This window comes from Chrysoperla carnea, chromosome 1 (assembly GCF_905475395.1).
Source record: "Chrysoperla carnea chromosome 1, inChrCarn1.1, whole genome shotgun sequence".
Classification (NCBI taxonomy): domain Eukaryota; kingdom Metazoa; phylum Arthropoda; class Insecta; order Neuroptera; family Chrysopidae; genus Chrysoperla; species Chrysoperla carnea.
In genome coordinates this window covers 96,898,000-96,919,539 of record NC_058337.1, presented here as the reverse complement: position 1 = coordinate 96,919,539, position 21,540 = coordinate 96,898,000, and the positions used below count along the sequence as shown (strand labels likewise).

Here is a 21,540-nt window from a genome sequence, read left to right as displayed (position 1 = left end):
CATCAAATGATGGATCTTCGATGAACTCATAATTAAATAAAAATTTTGTTTTAATATAATCGACAACCTATATATTTTTATGGTATTATTATAAACTACAAGATTGTCTAAATATTTTAGATAGTTTTTTATCACACTCTCTAGGTTTTTTTGATGTAGAAATATCCAATTGAAATGGATAACATATATGATTCATCATTTTTTCAGTCAACTTTGAACGATAAAATAATAATAAAAAGCCCGATGTCAGGAACTTTCTGTGATTTTTTGAAACTTTGTTAATCAAAAAATGTATTTATAAAGTTTTATTGAAATCCCTAGTATTATTCATTCCTTGCATATCTCCTTACAGTAAAGACAATTTCTCAATACACTTATGGGAGAGTAAGCGTTTAGATATAGAGTGTTAAAGTTTTAAAGGAAAAAAAGTATATTTTGTCGAATATTGCTAAACAGTTGTAAAATTTGGCACACAATGCTCCAAGTTTATTTAGGGCATTGTACACCCATATTTTTACCGCCGATCTTCGTAATTTATTACAATAAGCCTTTAGCCATGAAGGATCCTTGGATCATACTGTCAAATTTCCAAGTTTTTTAAGCAGTCGTCACTGTATCCAGAAAAGAACGCTTGTTCAGAAAAGTGAATAGAGAAAAATGCCTTTATTTTATCGTTATCTACCATCCCACTGTTATAATTTGGACCACCCTGTATACTTAAGTATATTCGAAGGTCATTTTTTTATTCAATAAATGTCACAAATATAAAAATTATTGAACACTTCTGTTAAATATGACCATAAAATTCTTGTATTCACAAAATTTATCACCCCATATAATCTTTCATGGCTTATATACTAATAATATTTTATTAAAAACAAGCTCGAAAAACAAACATAACAGAAAAAAAAAAAAAATAGATGGAAAAAAAATTGTGGATAATACCAACCCAATGAAACAAAAAGTAACCAATCAGTTTTATATACACAATTAATACACATATACAAGTAAAAAAAAAAAAAAAAAAAAAAAAAAAGTATATAAAAAAAGTTGCTATACTTTTATATGTGACTTTGGCTGCTAGAAGAGATGTGGAAGAACTAACAAGAGAATCAAAAAAGACATGAAAAAAGAGAAAAATATAAAATATATTATAAAAAAGATAGAAAATAAAAGAAAGAGCAATAAAAACTCACATATACACAAGTGAACTCATCCTCGAGCCAGCATTATATCGACGAAGAGTCATAGCAGTGATAGAGTCCATCTCGAAAACGATGAATCGTTAAGTTCATCGCGCAAATCTTTAAACCAAAGTAAAAGAGAAAGAAGATGAACGACATAAAATATCATATACAAAATTTTATATACAATATGTATAAGAAAATAAATATACTTTTTTAGTATAAAAGAAAATAATATCCTAAATAAAAAGGATAGACAATCATATAGATGTATGTATGTATATGATGAGATATTTGAGTTTGTCTGTTTTGTATTAAATTCGAATCGAAAAAACCTCGAATCTGACTACTGACTACACCAACATCACAGGTACACAATAATGATATGTGCAAACCTTACTAAAATACTATATTTTAATAATAATAACAACAAAGATGGAAATATATCAAAGGCAGGTAATAAGGCGGAGTTTATTTTCATAGAAAATATCCGCCCATAACGGCGGCACAAAATATGACACTACTTTAATACAGTTCAGTAGTAGAAGTTGTCTGCTCTGTATAAACTGCTATGTGTGACTATTGTTATTATAGTCACAGTATACAACAAACAGGCAGTAATCTTATAGACGACGACGCATCACAACAAATCACAAACATTTTCATCAACCAAAATTTATCGTTAAAACTAACAAAAAGTATGCCATGAAAGACAAAAAAAACTATTACAACAACAATCAAAAACTGTTTCTAGTGCAATTTTATAGTGTATAAAAAATTGTTCAATTGTTGTCACGTGCAACAATGCCAACATAAAAAAAAAAAACAGTGTGAAATGAACTAGTGAAAAAAAAGTGAGATAAAAATATTTTGTGTAACCGAAGAAAATTCATAATTATTTTGTGTGTGTGTGAAAACTGTGTGGTCGTAAATATATATATATATATATCGAAAACGTCCTGCACCAATCAGAATAATTCATATTTAATAACTGTTATATTATTGATAATCATAATTTGAGACTTGCGCGCAGCAATTTATTTTCTTGTGTGTATGAGAAAACTTGATCTTCGTTATAATTTAGTCTTGACTGATCTGACATTAGTATCGAAACAACATAACGGCGTAACGTAAAACATCATAATAAAAACAACAACAACAAACTTTGTGGGGTGTTTTTAAAATTCATTGTTTGTATATTTTTTGAGAGCATTGTTTAAATAATGACGAGCGATTTTTAAAAAATAAACTTTTTTAAAAGTGACTTTTTGTGTGATGGTGTCATCTCACATATCAAAGTCACCATACATAACTAATTTGCTCAAATTTGCGCAAAATAAAAACATATCGGATTTATTAATGTGAGAATCATTTTTTTTGGTTAAATTAGTGTGCGTTGTTGGGGTTAATCTTTTTTAAACAATAATCGTGATTGTTAACATAATTTGTTTAATGGTGTTTGTTGAGAATGTTTTGCTCAATAATAACAATATTATGTGTTTTATTATTGTGCTGATAATAAAAAACTCAACGTGGATTTGATTGAAGCAATGTCAAGACGAAAACAAGCGCATCCTGTGCGTCTATTAGAGGACGAAGAGGAAGAAGGTGATACAGGATCTACAACATTGGCTTCGACAACAACAACAACAACAATAACAACAACTAATTTAGTGACAGACATTATAACCGATGAAAATAATGTGTCATCATTAACACCTCCTCCACCAACATCAGCATTAACAGAACATCACGGTAAGTCCTTATTGTTTGATTAAAAATTGGTTCACCTTCCGTCGGACAAAAAATCATTTTTGAAATTATAAATAAATTTAAAATAGAATTACTTTTAAATAAGAAAGGTTATGAGCTTTGGATAATATAATTTTGGGGAAGTTATTATTATACAAAGAGGAGCTGCTGGAACTAATTTAAAAATGTTTAAACTAATTTAATAAATAACGATATTATAATATGTTTAAAATTTAATGGGTATATATATTCAACTATACATTACATCAAATCTTTTTTATTCATGTGTTTTATTTCATTTCATAATCTAAATTGAACATCTCGAGGGACTTCTTAGAAATAAATATATATGGACTTAACCATGCAAAAAAAACATTAATTCATTTTAATTTTATACCTAATGAGAAATATTTTATTTCAATTTTATCTAAATCGTTATAATTGTAAGTAATTCATATATTTTTGTTTGAAAATATTTTGAGTTATCTTTTTTTATATTAATTTAATAATTTAACGATATTTATAAATCATTTAATCTAAAAATTATATTCAAATTTATTTCTAATTTTTAAAAGGAATAAATTCGATTTACAATTTTTCTTAAACAAGTGAAATTTACAAAATTTAAAAAACACCCGACAAATTTTTGGGGTACGGAACCCTAAACTCTTACTTGAAACACATCTATAAGAAGTCTCTCCATTAAATTACCTTTTTCCTTAATACACTTTTTCCAAATTGAGTCAATTTGAAGATCATCGCTAATTTTTTAGTTTTTTTCGGATACTGAACCCTAAACTCGCACTTGAAACATAGCTAAGAACATTCTCCATTAAATTACCTTTCAAACATAACTAAAATCAGTTCATCCGTTTACGCACTACGATGCCACAGACAGACAGACAGAGACACACACACACACATAGCGGTCAAACTTATAACACCTTTTTTTTTAGTTCGCGGGTTAAAAAGGAAAAATTCTATTAATAATTTTTCTTATAGAAGTTAAAAAATTACTAAATTAGATAGCAATTTATCAAAAACTTAAGTTCTTTCTGAATTTTTTAACTAAAATTTTCTCGCAAAATCATTTAACTTTGTGAATTTTCCGGATAAAATTGTTATTTATGTATACCTATCTATATTTTTTTATAATATTGCCAAATGTAGGGGAAGGTAGCTTAAAATGGGTAAGCTAAGCGCGAAAGTAAAAAAAACTGGTAGGTTGATTATTATCCGATTGACTTTATCATACAGAATATTAATTAAACTTTGAAATAAAACACGATTTGAACACATTGTATGTCAGGTATGTACTTTAAAAAAATAACAAAGCTATCAAAAAACCCGTTTTACCCTACATGTAAGTCTGAAACGAGTAACTTCTTTTGGGCAAAACATGTTAGCTGCACGCTCACTGGCCGATATTCTCCGAGCTTCATTTATTTTTTGTAAGTCGTTGGAAAGTTGAAAGCGTAAGGCTATACTTTTTTGTGGGAGCAGATCTTGAAGAAATCTAATCTTTGTATTGCTAATTGCATTGTATCTTCGCTCCAAAACCCATGTAGTTACCTGTTATCGCTTGTAGTTATTTACCATCTAAAAACAATTCAAAGGTCTTAATAAATAAAAATCTTATTCCAGAGAAAACGGGTAAGGAACTATCTATCCATTTTATCCTAGAGCATTGTGTTTTTATCAAGTTCAAGTAGCCTCAAAATGACAGATAAAACTGGCAAATGTAATTTCAAATTTATATTACAACGACAATTATAACGATTTTCGACTAATCATAAAACACTTACCTTGAAATTTTTTGGTATAACTGAGAAAAAAACTTTTATTGAAAACGCCTATGTTTGTAAACAACTCCGACGCGCGAGCTCAGCTTATTAAAACTCTGTTAGAGTTAGATAAATTTCCGCGAACTCGCACAAAACGCTGATGCTTGATACAGAGGCTTATCCGTTTTGGGCGGGGTACCTGTTTTAAGCTACCTTCCCCTATCGTTTGTAAATATCTAAAAGCGAATAAATTGTGGATACTTATACAGAAAATGTTATAATTTTTTTTTTAAATTTTAAAAAATACTGTTTTTGTGCTTCTTTTAATTAAATTTCTATTTATCGTAATTAATGGCAGTTTTTATATCTAAGTAAAACTTGGAATTTTTCAAAGTTACTTATATTAAATGAAACAGTTTTTTCTGAAAATGATGTCAAGATCAATCAATTTTTAATTAAATTTAAAGATAAAACTATAAAATTTTTTTAATAGTCAACAAAATACAAACAAAAACAAACAGACAGGTACTCAAATTTCGATAAATGAATGAAAATTTTTCAATATTATAAAAAAGAATGAAAATAAGTGAAAATAAACAATTGACTGAGCTAATTGTCGAAATACCCTGTATAGAAAATGTTAAATATGACAGTTCTTGGAAAAAACCAAAATTTATGGCGACCTTCCAGCTGCTATTTTTTCTAGTTGAAAGAAAATTTGGAAAAATTTTTGAAATATTTTCTAGAAAACTTTTCTATTATGTTTTTTTTTTCAAAAATCATTCTTAAGGTTCTCTGGTTGAAATAAACACCAACGTTTTGACTTAATTTGCTCCCTCGCGGGAAAACAATGTTGAATGCCAGTGCTTGCATTATTTTTTATAAATTAAAAGGGTTTAAAATACTAACACAATTAAGCCTTTCGGTTGCCATCTATTTGGGTTTCAAAATTTCAAAAATTTTCGAAGGTATTTTATGGATTTTTTTTTTCGGGAAATTTTCACTAGTTAGTGCAAATTTTCAAGTCCCAATCTTTTATAGTTTTGGAGAAAATGGATATCAGAGATTTATCCTAATTTGTGCACTCACGGGTAAACAGAGATGTTTATAAAAAAATGTTTCAAACAAAAGTTGTTTATTTTTTGATAAGGAATATTTTCTTGCAAGTACAATCAAGACATGTTTGACCTATGTTGCTCATTTACAAACTCAAACTCACCTTTAACGACCTGAGCACGCTATAAAATTTTCAGCTCGATATCTTTTTGCGTTTTTGAGTTATTCTAAGTAGATGATTTTATGAAAAGATACCTATTCGCACCGTGCGTGAGTTTCATTGAAGGCGTTTCCATGGTAACGATGCACTTAATATTATTGTTTCACAAATTTAAATAAATAATTATAATAATTTACATTTCAAAAATAATATTTGTGCAATTTGATTTCTTATTTTCACAATTTGTAATGCAAAGTTTAATTAATTGTTTTTCATTAATTTTAATTTGACATTTCCTATAATATTAACATGTAAAGAATTGCAAATTAGTCATAACAGCCTCTTTTATCGCCAAAATTTTTCACTGGAAACGCTGACATCGATTTTATTGTGCCTACCATGACTACGCACACAACGAATACCAAAATTTTGTTTGTATCATCAATTATTCTAAACGTAATAAATTTGGGACTAAAATTATTATACCTTGATATATAATTCATATATACAGGGTATAATAAATTAAATAAACATTTAGATAACAAATGAATAAGCAAAAAAAAAAAAAAAAAACATTTTATAAAGTGTTGAAAATATCAAAATTAACAGAAAAATAATGTTCTTGACTTACAAAAAGAAATATTTAAAACAACTTTAGCTAAAAAAAGTTTTTAATAAAACCGAAAAATATACAATATATATATATATAGGTATTTTGAAGTGTGTTCGTTTCCAACGCGGGACAACTGGTGGAATATTATTATATTTCAAAAATAAAATATGCTTAATATAATTTTGTTCCCATGCATTTAAAAACGTATATTTAACTTGTCAACTTTGTTTTAGACTATACACAGAGGTCTTTGAAGTTGGCTATGGTCAATTCGATTATAGTTTTTTTTTTGCTTTTTTGCTATAATAATTAAAAATTCTGTGTAGTAGGGTGGTCCGTTTTGACAAATTATAATTTATAGTACAGTCATAGATGTAACAGATTAAGGAAAATAAAATAAACCGCGCCACTTTTTACTAAATCCTGTTGGAATATGTTTCTTAGGTGTCAAATATTATTCCTAAATCACTTGCGCAAGTGTTTCTAAATTGCTATTTAAATGAAAGTTTCCATGTACAAGTCTACTTAAAAAAATTAATCAATATGCGACTTGTATTACGTATATGTTATACATGTATAATAATTTTTCGATTATTTGACCGACACTTACAAATACGTAATACAAGTTATCTATTTATTAATTTTTATTTGTTGTTTATTTAAAAATAGAAATATTTGCGCAACTAACGCAACGCATGGCTTACGTATGATATTTGACACCTAAGAAGCACATTAAATCAAATTTTACCAGAAAATGAGCGGTTTATTTCATTTTCCTTAATTAGGCGATTTGTGTAACTTATTTTACTGAACTATTTATTACTTACACTTTGTATGGTAGATTAACTAAATCAAGTTTTACTTAAGATTAGAGGTAAATGCGATAGTAAATTCATACTAAATTTACCATTTTTTTCTTTGAACATTTTTTAAATTTTTCGTCGATTTAAAATAAAAATTTATATAATTAGTTTTTTGTTAAATTAATAAAGATTTACTAATTATCATGTTATTTTTAATTTTACGAATATTTATTTACGAGTTTCGGATAAGTTTCATGTGAATGAGCTATAAATATTATAAAGATGATATTTTTTGATAATGACGGATTAGAACACTAAAAAGCGGTAAAATGAGAGTCTCTTTATAACCGGGGGGAAAGTAAAAAATGCCTCTACTTTTATTTCCGTGGGCACCTTCCGGCTCAAACGATGGTCAAATTTTTATTTTATATGAAACTAGCTAATTTTTTGTAGCTAATTCGGATTCTTTGTCTAAAAAAAAAACTTGTTTGGAAAATTAGTTTCCTATAGGCCTCAATTTTCCAAAGTCGATTTTTAAAAAAAGTTTACCATATCAAATTTTTATAACGGACTTAAAAGTATAAAATAATAAATAGCTATTCAAATACTTGTAATATTGAAAACGAGAAACATGGGGCGCATTACATAACTATAAAAAGTGTAGTGTCTGTTGCATGCACCCCATGTTTTTCGTTTCCAAACAAAGTCGTTTCTTCAAACTATCGATAGAACTTATAAAATATAGACTTTCATTTCTATGATAAGTATTTATTTTTCAAGTATATTTGTATGTATAATTAATTTCCCAGCATGAAGAAGTTTTTGTAATCGGCCCGAAAATCTTTATCCAAATGTTTCGGATATCTTTTCGTTTCATGGTCAGGGCAAGATATTTACATTACTTTTGATGCCTATATGTGCATTCAAAGATTTTTTTTCGTTCATGATATCTCTTGACTTATTATTAAGAAATTGGGAATTTTGATATTTAGTAAAAAGGAAAATCACTAAAACAATAATTTGATCTTTCCAGCAAACAATTTGCAGCAGTTTTAAAAACATAAGAAAATATGAGTATATGGGTAAAGGTAAATCTCTACACGAAATATATCTTGCAAAAGTATAGACGTTGGTCAGCTGAAATTGGTATTCAAAAAAGTGACTGTGAAAAAATGAAAAAAATGACAAACGAAAATTTCGGGCGCGTAGATAAGTGATACGTTTATAAAGCATACTAATGAATTTGATTTAAATAAAATTTCAAAATTTGCTGAATGTTTTGGAAGTTACGAAAAATCCAAATCATCTGCTGCATAGAAAAAATATATTATGTACAAACAGTGGTTAGATGAGAATTTTACACAGTAAGAAATGCATTGCGTTTATTACAATGCTGGTATGGTATAAGAACAGATACTCAAAAATAATCAGATAATGTAGGTGCTATAATATTGCAGTAAAATCCATAACTATGGCGTTATTTATAATATTGTATGGTATAAAAAACTTTGACGCCACCTACATTAGTACATTATTGCGTATACATTCATAGTGATTTCGGGAAAAATTTCTTACCGTGTGTGTGAGTACTATGTACAGTGACTACTGTAACAGATGTGATCGAATAATACTTTAAGGAAATTTCAGAAGTGATTTTTGTGTTGTTATTATTCTGTACTTTAAAGAAAATAAAGCTTAATACTCAAAGTAAAACACACCATTGGTAAATATTAAAAAAAACATTATTAATAATACATTGCTTTTTATTAATCCCTAAAGGCAACTCTATACACTCATAGTGATAAATGGATTGGGGTGTCTATCCTTAACAGAACCCATCTATCCTCAAAACTAGTACTGGGAATATAATTACTTTTAGGCTTATGTGATATGGATTCATTAAATTACTTTTAATTGTAGCCCAGAAAAATAAAACAATAAAACAGCCGGAGTGCTTTAAAAAATCCATGTGAGGTTTTTCGACCGTGATTATCTTTAGCTGGATGCAAGAAATGGCATATGAAAAGTACATTGCAAAACCATGTGCGCCAAAAAAAATTTTTCAAGGCGTAATTCTCAAGATACTTGGCTGACAAAAAAATATAAATTTTTTAATTTTTTATCTATTATATCTTTAATATTTTTCGTACAATAAAGTAAACGTGTTATTCAAACTTTTCTCAGTCAATATTTTGAAAACTATTGCTCCTACAGAAATTTTGTATAGCACATTTTTTATGTAAAATTAACTCACGAACAAGTTTTTATCATAGCTAAAACACTAATAAATTTAATAGTTTACGAGATATTTGAAAAAAACCTATTTTCGCGAAATTTGACCTTAAATAATTTTTTTGCTCACATAATTTTGCAATTGATTTTTTATAGACCATTTATTCCATCCAAATAAAGATAATCTCGGTGAAAAATCTTCGATTGGATATTTAAATCAGAAAAACCTTTATTTTCTTGGGCTATTGTGATGTAAAGAAATGATAGTATTTCAATGGTATGTTTCAAAACTATGATTGCTTTGACAAAAAAAGCTAATATCAAAATGTGGGACAAGTTTTCCACTTTCATACTAGTCTACCTAAATTTAAAGAAGTAATTGGAATTTAAAAATAATTTAATCAATGAAGTTAACGTTGCCTAGATTGATTTATATTAAGGCATAGCGCAAATTTTCGGTATGTTGATTGTCTGTGTAAATTATTTATCTGCTTTATTAAATATGCCGAAACAAGAATTTTCGTAAGATTTACTGTGATGTAAAGATAAACTATTATTATAGTCCAAGAGCTTGCACTACGAATTTATAGAAGGTATTTGAAATAGAAGGTAGAAGCAAATTGAAATACTAAAAATTGTTTCAATGTGCGAATCTCGACTCGCGACTCAGGAAGACGAGTCACTTAAGATCTTTCAGCAATCAATCAATCATAGCTTCCCGAGTCAAAGTCTCACCAGCTACCGGCACTATTAACTTTGTCTCCCGTATCACTTATCTGGCGTTTTATACGCATTTTCAAAATTAATTAAGAAACATGCTATAGGTCGAAATTTTAATTCCTTAAGTATATTATTTGCGTAAAGTAAAAAAATATATTTCGGCAAGTCATGTCATATTGGAAAACGAACAAAATTGTTTGAGAATTGTATTTTTGAAGTTTTACACATTTATTAAAGATTGTTTCTTTATTATTTCAAGTTGCTTGAAATACTTTTCCTAAATTCATAAGCTCTTGGACTATTATTATATATGTATAAGAATAGTGTGCTGTTTTAGTACAGATATATACAGAATGTTTTTTTTTAACTTGACAATTGTAAAAAAAATAAAAAAATGTTGGTATGACAGAAATTTGAAAAAATTCCCAATGATTTTGTGTTTAAATAAGAAACACTTCTTACATTCTAAGAATTTTCTTAAAAAACAATAGTTCTCGCATAAGAAATCCATGAAAATATCTGTTTTTTTGCTCAGATTACAAAAAATATGAATTGAAAAAAATTTTTTTGAAATAAATGATATAAAAAAAAACCAATCACCTACAAAAGAAGTAGGGTTCTACTTAAAAAAATGAAGTTGATCATCATTTAACTTCAGAACTTCATCCCATTTCAGAACTTAAATCCCTTAAGAAATATTTTTGGTCTAGTTTTTTTAAGTTTATTATTTTGCATACCTTGGGAAATATATGCAACCAAAGTATTCCTGGGTAAAAATGTTTTAAAATTTGTATATTTCAACAATTTGCAGATAGCATCATTTTTTGATTAATTTATTTAAATTAGAATTAAAAAACTATTTAAATATATGTCTAATAATCTCAAATAAAAGTTACCAATTAATACATAACAATTAGTAGGTATGAATACCCACATCTACCATATCGTCTAAAGGTCTAGAAAAAGTTTCGAAATTGTAAAATATTTCCAGAATATCTAGAAAAATGTAAGTTTAATAGTGTGTTTTTTTGCCAAGTTTGTAAAATTTTTATAAATCGTAAAAAAACTTTATAATTGTGTGTGGTATCAAATTACAGAAAATTTTTGGCTGAAGAAGATTATTACGTTGGTTAAAAATTGTGGACAAATTTCCAGAAAAATTTTGAAGGTAATAAATCATAGTTTTTAGCTCACAGTTTTCATCGTTTTGTATTTATTATCTTTTCCTTACTTTTCATATTTTCTGAACAATCTATCAATGTACAATTTTCCGTGTTTATCGTGGTTTTTTTAAATTTTTCTTAAAAACGGTAGTTTTTCAGAATTTATTCAAAAACTATGCATTTTAAGAAAAAAACATTCCAGTCCAAGGTTATAGAGCGTAAAATTTCCAAACGATATATACATATAGTTTTTTTTCTGATAGTATAATTCACTACTAGAGGGCGGAAAAGAAACATAAATATGTATTCTTCGTATAATATACTATACAAACATGAGTATTCGTTGTGTGCGTAGTCATGGTAGGGACAATAAAATCGATGCCAGCGCTTCCAGTGAAAAATTTTGGCGTTAAAGAGGGTTGTTATTACTAATTTGCAATTCTTTACATGTTAATGTTACAGGAAATGTCGAATTAAAATTATTGAAAAACAATAATTAATTAAACTTAATGCATTAAAAATTTTGAAAATAAGAAATCAAATTGCACAAATATTATTTTTCAAATGTAAATTATCATAATTATTTATTTCAATTTGTGAGACAAGAATATTAAATTTTAAATGTAAGTCTTAAATGCAATCCATACAATTATATATGCATCCATACAATTCTATAATTAAAGTAGTGTATCGTTACCATGGAAACGAAACTCACACACGGAGCGAATAATAGTTCTTATAGAAATATAAGTATATATGCCTTGTATATATTTCTTTAAATATCGATTTTTTCGAAAATGCGAAACATTCGGAAAAATAAAAATATACAGATTGGTAGGAAATTTTATGCCTAACAACTTTTATAAGAAGTGCTTTTTTTGCTAAAAATGCACAGTTTTTAAGAAAAGCTGAAAAACCGCTATAATGTACATTGATGAAGATTTTTCAGAAAATTTGAAAGATAAGAAAAAGTTTATATGTACAAATCGATTGGAAATTTTACACCCAATAACGTTGAACTGATGTATTTTTTCTCTTAAATGCACAGTTTTCGAGTAATATGTACAAAATTGTCGACAAACATGGAAAATCGATTATTTTTCCGCAGTCACTTTTTTCTCAACGCATTTAAAAATGATTTTTCATCAGGTAGAAAACAAAACTTGGCATATTTGACATTGCTTTCTCCATAACTTAAATGTAAAATTCCTCTAATTTGATGGGAGTGCTTGTTCTTTCCTAAAATAAACAATTTTGATTATATCTGTATATATGTGGGTAAGATCGTTCGCCATTTTTATGCGAACGTCAAATTGATAAACTATTTCAGATGCTATTTTGGATAAGTTTTTTTTAATTAACAATTAATTAATTAGATCAACCTTACACTGAAATTGACACATTTTTAACCTTCGAACTAAAAAAAAGGATGTTACAAGTTTGACCGCTATGTGTGTGTGTGTGTGTGTCTGTCTGTCTGTGGCATCGTAGCGCCTAAAGGGATAAACCGATTATGATTTTTTTTTGTTTCGTACGAAAGGTCATTTCATGATCTTCAAAATCGGCTTAGTTTGGAAAAGGCTATAAGAAAGAAGGTAATAATTGGCATTTTTTCAAATATCAATTCCTTAAATATCATGTAGGTGGTATAGGTTATAAAATCCGTCAATTTTTGTGTAGCGTTGATATAAAATTAATAACATGTTTATTAAAATAATTTACCTTTAAAAATTGACTTTAATAACATTTTGTCCATTTGACCGTAGCAAAAAAGACTCATCATGATTTAATAATTCAACTTTTAAATGTAACTTGACTCATTTTAAAATGTATTGAATTAGAATTACTCTTTCGGAACAGAAAACTTTATTGTAGGTGTCATAAAAAATACAAAAGTCCTTGCATAACTTTAAAGACATGTGAAAACATTTTTCGTGTTTCAAACACAAATATTTGTCAACCCAAAGGATGATTAAAAAAGAAAAAAAAAGAAACATAGTCTAACTTAATATTTAAAAAAAAAGAAACGATTATTTGTAATATTATACACATTATAATACTTTTGTTTTTTAAACAAAACTAAATTTTTGTTGACACCTTTACTTTATATATATATAGGGTGATTTTTTAAAAAGTTTTCATCAAATTTTCACAAAAAACGATCGGAATAACAAAAAGCGGTAGCATATGGGTCTTCATACAGTTGGGAGGGAGCGGGGTCGCGAAGAAAAATTACGCCTAGTTCTATTCTCGGATGGCGCCCTCCACATATCAAACGATGATCAACTTTGTTTTTATAAATAGACCTATTTTTAACTCCCGAACTAAAAAAAAGTAGTGTTATAAGTTTGACCGCTATGTGTGTGTGTGTGTGTCTGTCTGTCTGTGGCATCGTAGCGCCTATACGGATGAACCGATTTTGATTTTTTGGATTCTTTTTGAAAGGTAATTTAATGGAGAGTGTTTTTAGCGATTTTAGGGTTCCTTTCCCGAAAAAAATTAAAAATTGGCTACAATCTTCAAAATGCTTAAGGAAAAGCGTAATTTAATAGAGCGTGTTCTTATATATGTTTCAATTACGAGATTAGGGTTCCGCACCCGAAAAATTTGTCGAGGGCTTTTTGAATTTTGTAAATTGCACTTGTTTATAGCAGATTTTAATTACTTGCCTCAAAAACATTGACTCCTCATTTCAGATATATTCTGGTTAAAAGTTTCCCCTAAGAATATAATCTACTTATTCAATTTTTAGTACTGATTCTTATTTTTTTGTCGAAAAACGAGTAATTTTTGTTCAAAAAATTTGTTTCATATGCTATTCATACAGATTTTATCATTAAAAAATCGTAAAATCAGGTATCCAGAAAACTTGAGGTCTAGGAAAAAAGTTTATTTTTTTGAGGCAAAAATCAGAATTTGCTGCTCTGCGAAAATAAAACAAGACGCATTTTTTTCTTCCCTCCGACTCTAAAGAGTTCCAGATTTTACCTCTTTGTGATGTTTCGATCCATTTTGGTAAAAATTAGTTGGAAACTTTAAAAAAAATCATATATTATATATATATATATAAATATGTGTATATGTATAGGTATATATTATATCTCACCTTCTTTTTTATTATAGTTAAAATGTCGTTTTTTAAACAAAAGTGATAAATTTGTCGCGTTTATTAAAAGGATATTAAATTACCTACAATTTTTTTCTCAATATATTTAGTGTCATCATTATTTTCATAATTTTAATGAAATTTCATAAATAATTTTGTGAAAAAACATTTACTTAATATTAAGTAAATTTTTGTTTTCATTTATATACCTACTTAATTTACATTTCTGCAATATCGTTTTTTTTTTTTACAATTTCATAAATTCTTTCAACATAATCATGAGGAAAAATGACGAGGAAATTAATTTTTTTTGTGTAACAATAATTAATGGAAAAATTAAAAATTTCACTTTTAATATTAATGCAGTGATGGGCACAATTTGGTATAATGATTTTATGTATACAGGATGTTCTAAAACTGACTGTAGAACTCTACGATTCCCGAATGAGCACACCAAAACAAACAAAAAAGTTCTTTACCAAATTTCGATTTAAGGTTTAATTACCGAGATATTGCTATTGGGAAAATTAAAAAATCAATTCATTCACTGCCCACTGGAAAGTTTTGTGGACTTGTTAGGCGTGCACTTGTTTATATGGAGGTGGCTACCAAAAAAGTTGAAAGTGATTTCTTTGGGCAAAAAAAACTGAAAACATAAACAGTTTGATGTCTTTATCGTCGTATTTAACTATCAAATCACCTAAATTTCTTAGATTATTAATGACAATTGTTACTAATTCTAAAAATAGGATATTACAAAAAAACACCTCGTTTAACATACCAGGAGCCGGACATATTTGAGTTCACAAAATGTAAGACCCACATTTTGTCAATTGATTCTTGTTCAGAAAAGCTTATACATTAATATTCCGGGTGTTGTCATAAACTCTATTGCTTTAATTTTTGTATAACCCCTCCCTTCCCCAAAATCAGTCAAATGTCTATTTTTGGAAAGAAGGAAAGCTGCCTACTTTAAGTTTTTTGGGCCATTTCACATAAAAAAGACCCGCTGTGATTTTTTCGTAAAGCTCACCGTTTTTAAGTACTTGACAGTTTAACGTTTGGAAAAATTCCAAAAAGGTCATTTTCAAAGCTGAAAAACAAGGCTAAAAAATGAAATTTCAAAATCCTAAATTCATCTTTGAGCATATTTACTCAAAGATCAAAATTGAAAATGAATTTTTTGGAATTTTTCCAGACGTTGAACTGTCAATAACTTGAAAGCGATAAAATTTACGAAAAAATCACAGGGGGACTTTTTATGTAAAACAGCCCTATAAAATAATTAACTGTCTATGACTAAGCGTGCTAAGACTCATGAAATCTTGTTTTATTAGCCTTGCCAAAGGAAGGCAAAAGCTGAAAGACCAAGGCTTGATAAAATAATGGTCGGCGCACCTCGATTCCATCGTAAGCTTTGGCAGATTCGGTATGTGGAGCTCAACTACTAAACCTCAAACTTCTAGGAGATTTTTGAAACCTTTATGTTTCTGAGACAAGGGGTCTTCCGGGGTGTTCTTAAGGAACGTTTTGCATAATTCCTTCGTTTTCAAAATTATCTTACAAACAAGTAGGTACTTATCTAATTGGGATTCACATCGAGACATTTCGCTTGAAACTTCAATGTATTTACATTTTTTTTATAAATAAAGTGGAGAATATTTAGCATCGCTTTTTAAACATAAACTTAAATTAGTTACACGACTTTTTTAAGAGACAATTTAACAACACGACCTCCAATGTTACTTGTGTTAAAGAATGTCAGACCAATTACATGACAATAATTATTTAAACTTAAAATATTAAAAATATATCTTGTTTTGTTTCGAATCCAATTACCTTTATATCTTAAACACCTACACTCCCAAATAAATTAATAAAATTATGATATAAATATTTCAGTCCATTTTTTTTTCTGGGCGTTTCAACATGTAGGCTGTATACGACGTTTTTTTTTTTTAGTTCATTTTAATGTTTGTCAGGATTTAAGAAAAAAAATATTGTTTTATTTTTTATTTGGAGGGGTATCCAAAATTTTTAATTTTAAACCTGTTAGACCAGTTTTTTTTTTAAAATAAAACATTCATTTTTTTGAATTAAAATTGACAATAATTGTTGTTTTATTCAAATAATTTAATTATTCTTTAACGTTCTTTCATCTATTCTGCAGTTTTGGATGAATGTACACAGTAAAAAAATTACTTGAGTGAAGTAAAGCCAAATATATGCAGGTACTCAATACTTCTCAATACTTAATTCAAGAAAAAAGAACGATAAATTATTGAAAGAAGAAATCTAATTTCTGTAAACAAGTAATTTAATTAGGCAAACCAGCTCAGTGGCCCAGCGAGTAAAGGTGCTATCACCTTTAACCGTTTGACTACTGAACTACTGACTAGGAGGTTGCGGGTTCGAATCCAGGCAGCGACCGACAATCTGAGAAATAAAATTAGTGGGGCGGTAAGTTGATAACACTGTTGTTGCTTGGATAAGAACGAAGTAACCGACTCCAGCCACATCATAAATTTAACTGTATAATCGGATGAAGTTTAAAATAAAATAAATACTAGATGTGGGTGGCCTCTGTTATATACATGGATGTCTGAAAAATGGAAGTTAAAAGAAACTATTTTACTTGCTACAACGTTAAGAACATATTTTCTAGAACCAATTTCTTGTTGCAAATATTTTTTTTACAGTGTGAATAAAACGTTAGACCAGTGGTGTTATTTAAAGCGGTAGATACGGGGAAACTTTCACAAAAGTGATTGTAACAAATTCTCATTATCCTAAATCTAGTGAATCATATCGGGGGCGTTATTCAATGCTATTCAAAAATACTTGGACAACTACAGTAAAGGGTTTCTTGAAACAAAAAAACGATAAAGCTCATACGAATAAGTATACTAGGATTTAGAACTTGTTGTACAAAAGATGTTTTATTGTTTATAAGGAACAACTTTCTAATATAAATTGTTCTTCTATCTCTTATAACAGTAATGAAACAGAGGTATCTTTTACATGAAACTGGTTATGAATGTTAATGTAACATTCGAGATATCTACAAGGTATGCATTTTTTGTTTGAAAACTTCTTTTTTTGCTAAATTACACGATTTTTCCGTTTATCGATTGAAACGGTCCATCTCATATTTTTCGTAGGATGTATAAAAGAAATCAAAATATTTACCTATTGAAGTTGCAGTAAGTAAATTTTACTACAAATCATGTTTTTCTTACTTGCGATTATAATGTTTACAAAATTATTTACGATTTTGAAGATCTAAAAAATTTAAATTTTTAATACCTCGGTTATAATATTATGATAAAACGGAAATATCTATAAAAAGTATAAACTCGTAAAATTAAAAGTTACTTTTTTATCAATGAATTCTATAATTTGCTTAGTCAGAATGATCAGAATTAAAAAAAAAAAAGTTAATAAAAAATCTATTACGAGAAATCCTATTATATAATTAATATTAAAATCTTTCTTTACATTCATAAAAATATTATAACCATATTCTAAAAAAATCTTTTTTCTTTAGACGATAATACAAATTTATTAAAATGATGAGTTACTTCTATCTTTCATATATTCTAGAATATCGCCAAAAATTAGGTACTTATAACTGAGACTGAAGCATCGTATATGTAACACCTACACCCACAAAATACGACTAACCGTAACTAGTTTCTAGTCATAATTACGAGTTCGTGACTGACTTACAAATAGACTTATACAGGTAATTCAGTAACTTTGTCGTCTGAAAGTACGGGGTAGTTTGCGCCAAATCCAGTAGCTCTGACTTTTAGCATATTTGTTTATGATGTTTGCCCAGTGAATAATCCAAGTTAGTAAACTCGAGTTCGGCACTCAACTTTGTTAAAAATAAATAAAAAAATTGAAATGAAAATCTCAGCTTTTTTTACATACCTGGCGATTATAATCCTATAATCACAAAAATCTGAAAAAAACCGAAATTTGCTCGTTTTTAACAAAGATGCGTTCGGCCCTTTAGGCCACAAACTTGGATTATTCGTTGGCCCAACTACCCGATTTGACGCAGATTAAGGAGGTTGCTAAGAAATTTATAATTTAGATTGCAAAATTTTAATAAAAAAAATCCATAGATACAATGTATTTCGTTAATTCGTAGAATGTGTTGATTAACGATAAAAAGCGTGAAATAAAGGAAAAATACGAACGATACGTTCGGTGACCAATATACTTCGCGCACAGTAATAATGGATTCGTTTCAATTATTATCATCGACTTCTGTGTGTTGTTTATGTCCTTCACAATTTTTAAGAGTAAATATGCATAAAAGACAACTAATAATATACAGGTATATATATGATCATGTGACGTTATAATTCTCTGATAAGTAACCTGTTTCCGTTTAAATGATTTTTTTTAAAGCCCCTTTTAAAAATACATGTTTATAATGAAACGCTTCTGAATAAATCATTTACTTCATTTTGAATGGCATCGAAATTATTGTATATTCGATTCTAGATATTATTTTTATTAAAATTGTATCTTGTAATAAACCTGACCTGTTTATTCTGTAACAAGAAAATAAAGTACATTGTGTTATTCAATTTTGGTATTAAAACAGAAATTTATGAAAATTTTTATTGAAATTGTGCCATTGTGGTTAATTTTAGAGCAAAATTATAATTAAATGGCCCTTAATTAATTGATACACCTTATGTCTAGCTCCCTAAAAAACAGTGATGTTTACGAAAAAATGTTTCAAGCAAAAGCTATTCATTTTTTTAAAAGGTATTTTTTATATTTATACTTTTTTTCTATCTATAACGGTTTACATGATAGGTCCTACGGACCCAAGATCCAATAGACATATGTTGCTCATTTACGAACTCGGCCTCTCTTTTGACGCCTTAAGTACGCTATGAAAATTTCTGTTTGATCTCTCTTCTCGTGACAACCAGAAATAGATTATATACAGGGCGTTCTGTTATTAACTGCAGATCGTGGGCCTACAGAATAAGCTCATAAAGACGAAGGAAAATGTTATTTACCAATTTTGGATCTGAGCCCTAATTTGGGCGCTACAGGTATGACAAAAATTGATAAATTGGTAAATTCACTGAATATCATTCGATAACCAGTAGCCAATGATAATCAGTAGATATTAGAAAATGAAATTTAATCGAATGATATTCAGTGAATTTACCAATTTATCAATTTTTGTCATACCTGTAGCGCCCAAATTAGGGCTCAGATCCAAAATTGGTATATAACTTTTTCCTTCGTCTTTATGAGCTTATTCTGTAGGCCCACGATCTGCAATTAATAACAGAACGCCCTGTATACACCTATACCAAAATTATGTACGGAACATCAATATTTTTAAGCATTACAAACTTGGGACTGAACTTAATATACCTTGGTATATTACATATATATATGGTATAAAAAGAGAAATTAAATTTCGGTCTCACTATAGTAATATGTTTTGGGTTACATAATAAAACTAGTAATTCTAAAATATTGACTATACGAATATTGATCTATAAATAAATTTCGTCACCTTTCAATGTTTTTCGAATTTTTTTTTTGCCTATATTATATATAGGGTTTATTTGCCTTTGCTATAATATTAACAATCTGTGCAAAACAATTCCAAAACAAAAAAATTAATAAGTTCGGAATGCTATCAATAATGGATTCAAATCACACTATCATCACAAGAGTTGTCTTTATAATAAAAATATGATATGTGAGTTTATATAAATTTGTAAGAATAAAAAATCAAACACGAAATAACTAGAGAATTTTTATACATGGTATTGAATGAAAGACATTTTTATATATTTTCATTTTAGCTTGTCATACACATCAAAAACAGAAAAACCGCTTATTTTTTTTTATATATAGCATGTCAAATATGTCGTTGTCATTTTTAGTAATAATAAGACAATTCCAAACCAGTTGTTCCAATGAGGAAGAAAGTTGTCTTCTACCTTCAACTTAAAAAACATTACTTCAGCTAAAAATAGAACATACAGTTTACATTTTAATAAAGATTTTTTTAGGAGTGAATGGCTTCATTACATCCTTTGCGTGTTGGAGTGACTTCCTACAATTTATCGCTAAAGCTTGAACACTGATTTTTTACTAATATTATAATAAAATCATGCATTGTAGTTTGTTTTAATTGTGAATACTATGTGGAGATGTCTGCCGAACAATTTACTCATCTTGAAAATTTGAGAACAGGTTTCTCAAACCGTTCGAAAGAGACGACTGAAATATATTTATTAGAAATAATGAGCAATGCTTAGAAAGGGAACAGATGCAAAGCGAAGATATAAATCTCCCCAAACGTTCTACTTGGGAAAGGACATCTATTTAACACCTCGAATGTGGATCTATATATTCACAATAGTGGATCGGGCTAAATTTTTTTTATAACTCCAAATGAAGAATTCTGACTGCACGGATAGAAAATTGAAGTTGGTTTTTAAAAATCTTTACTAGAATGCAAGATATAAACGTTGGAAATTCCTAATTAAACAAAGAAGAAGACATCCACTAGTGGCGTGATTTTGTCATAGTATCAAATCTAGTTTTGTATGTTTATGGGTAATATGGCCAGTGCACTAAGTTTTTCCCGAAACTTTTTGTGAAGAAGAATTTAGCTTGGAAGACTAAAATAAGGCACCTGCTATCGTAGCGAAAAAATACATTGATAAAGGTAGGTCCAATACAAATTTCTTATAGTTTATTTATGATTCATACAAGTGTACTTATGTGGTAAAATAGACCCGGAAAATAGACCTGAAAAAAATAGACCGATTTTAATAAGACCGGAGTATTGTTGCAATTACGAGTTGGTTTTGTCGACTATAGAAGAGTTTGTCGACTATAGAAGAGTTGGTTGGGTTCTGAAGTTTTTAGACCTTATGTTCCAAAATTGGGCACTATTAATGATATT

The 21,540-nt window shown here is 28.2% G+C and overlaps 1 protein-coding gene across 3 annotated transcripts in view; it reads left to right on the top strand.

The window, feature by feature from the left end:
* Positions 1–2,636: 2,636 nt before the first annotated feature.
* The window catches only part of LOC123301666 (homeotic protein spalt-major-like), a 336,587-nt gene continuing 317,683 nt past the window's right edge, over positions 2,637–21,540 (top strand). For all 3 annotated transcript variants that reach the window (XM_044884512.1, XM_044884528.1, XM_044884520.1), the window contains exon 1: positions 2,637–2,939. In XM_044884512.1, coding sequence (XP_044740447.1) covers positions 2,735–2,939 — 205 coding nt within the window. In that variant the 5' untranslated portion in view covers positions 2,637–2,734. The remainder of the gene's footprint in view (positions 2,940–21,540) is intronic.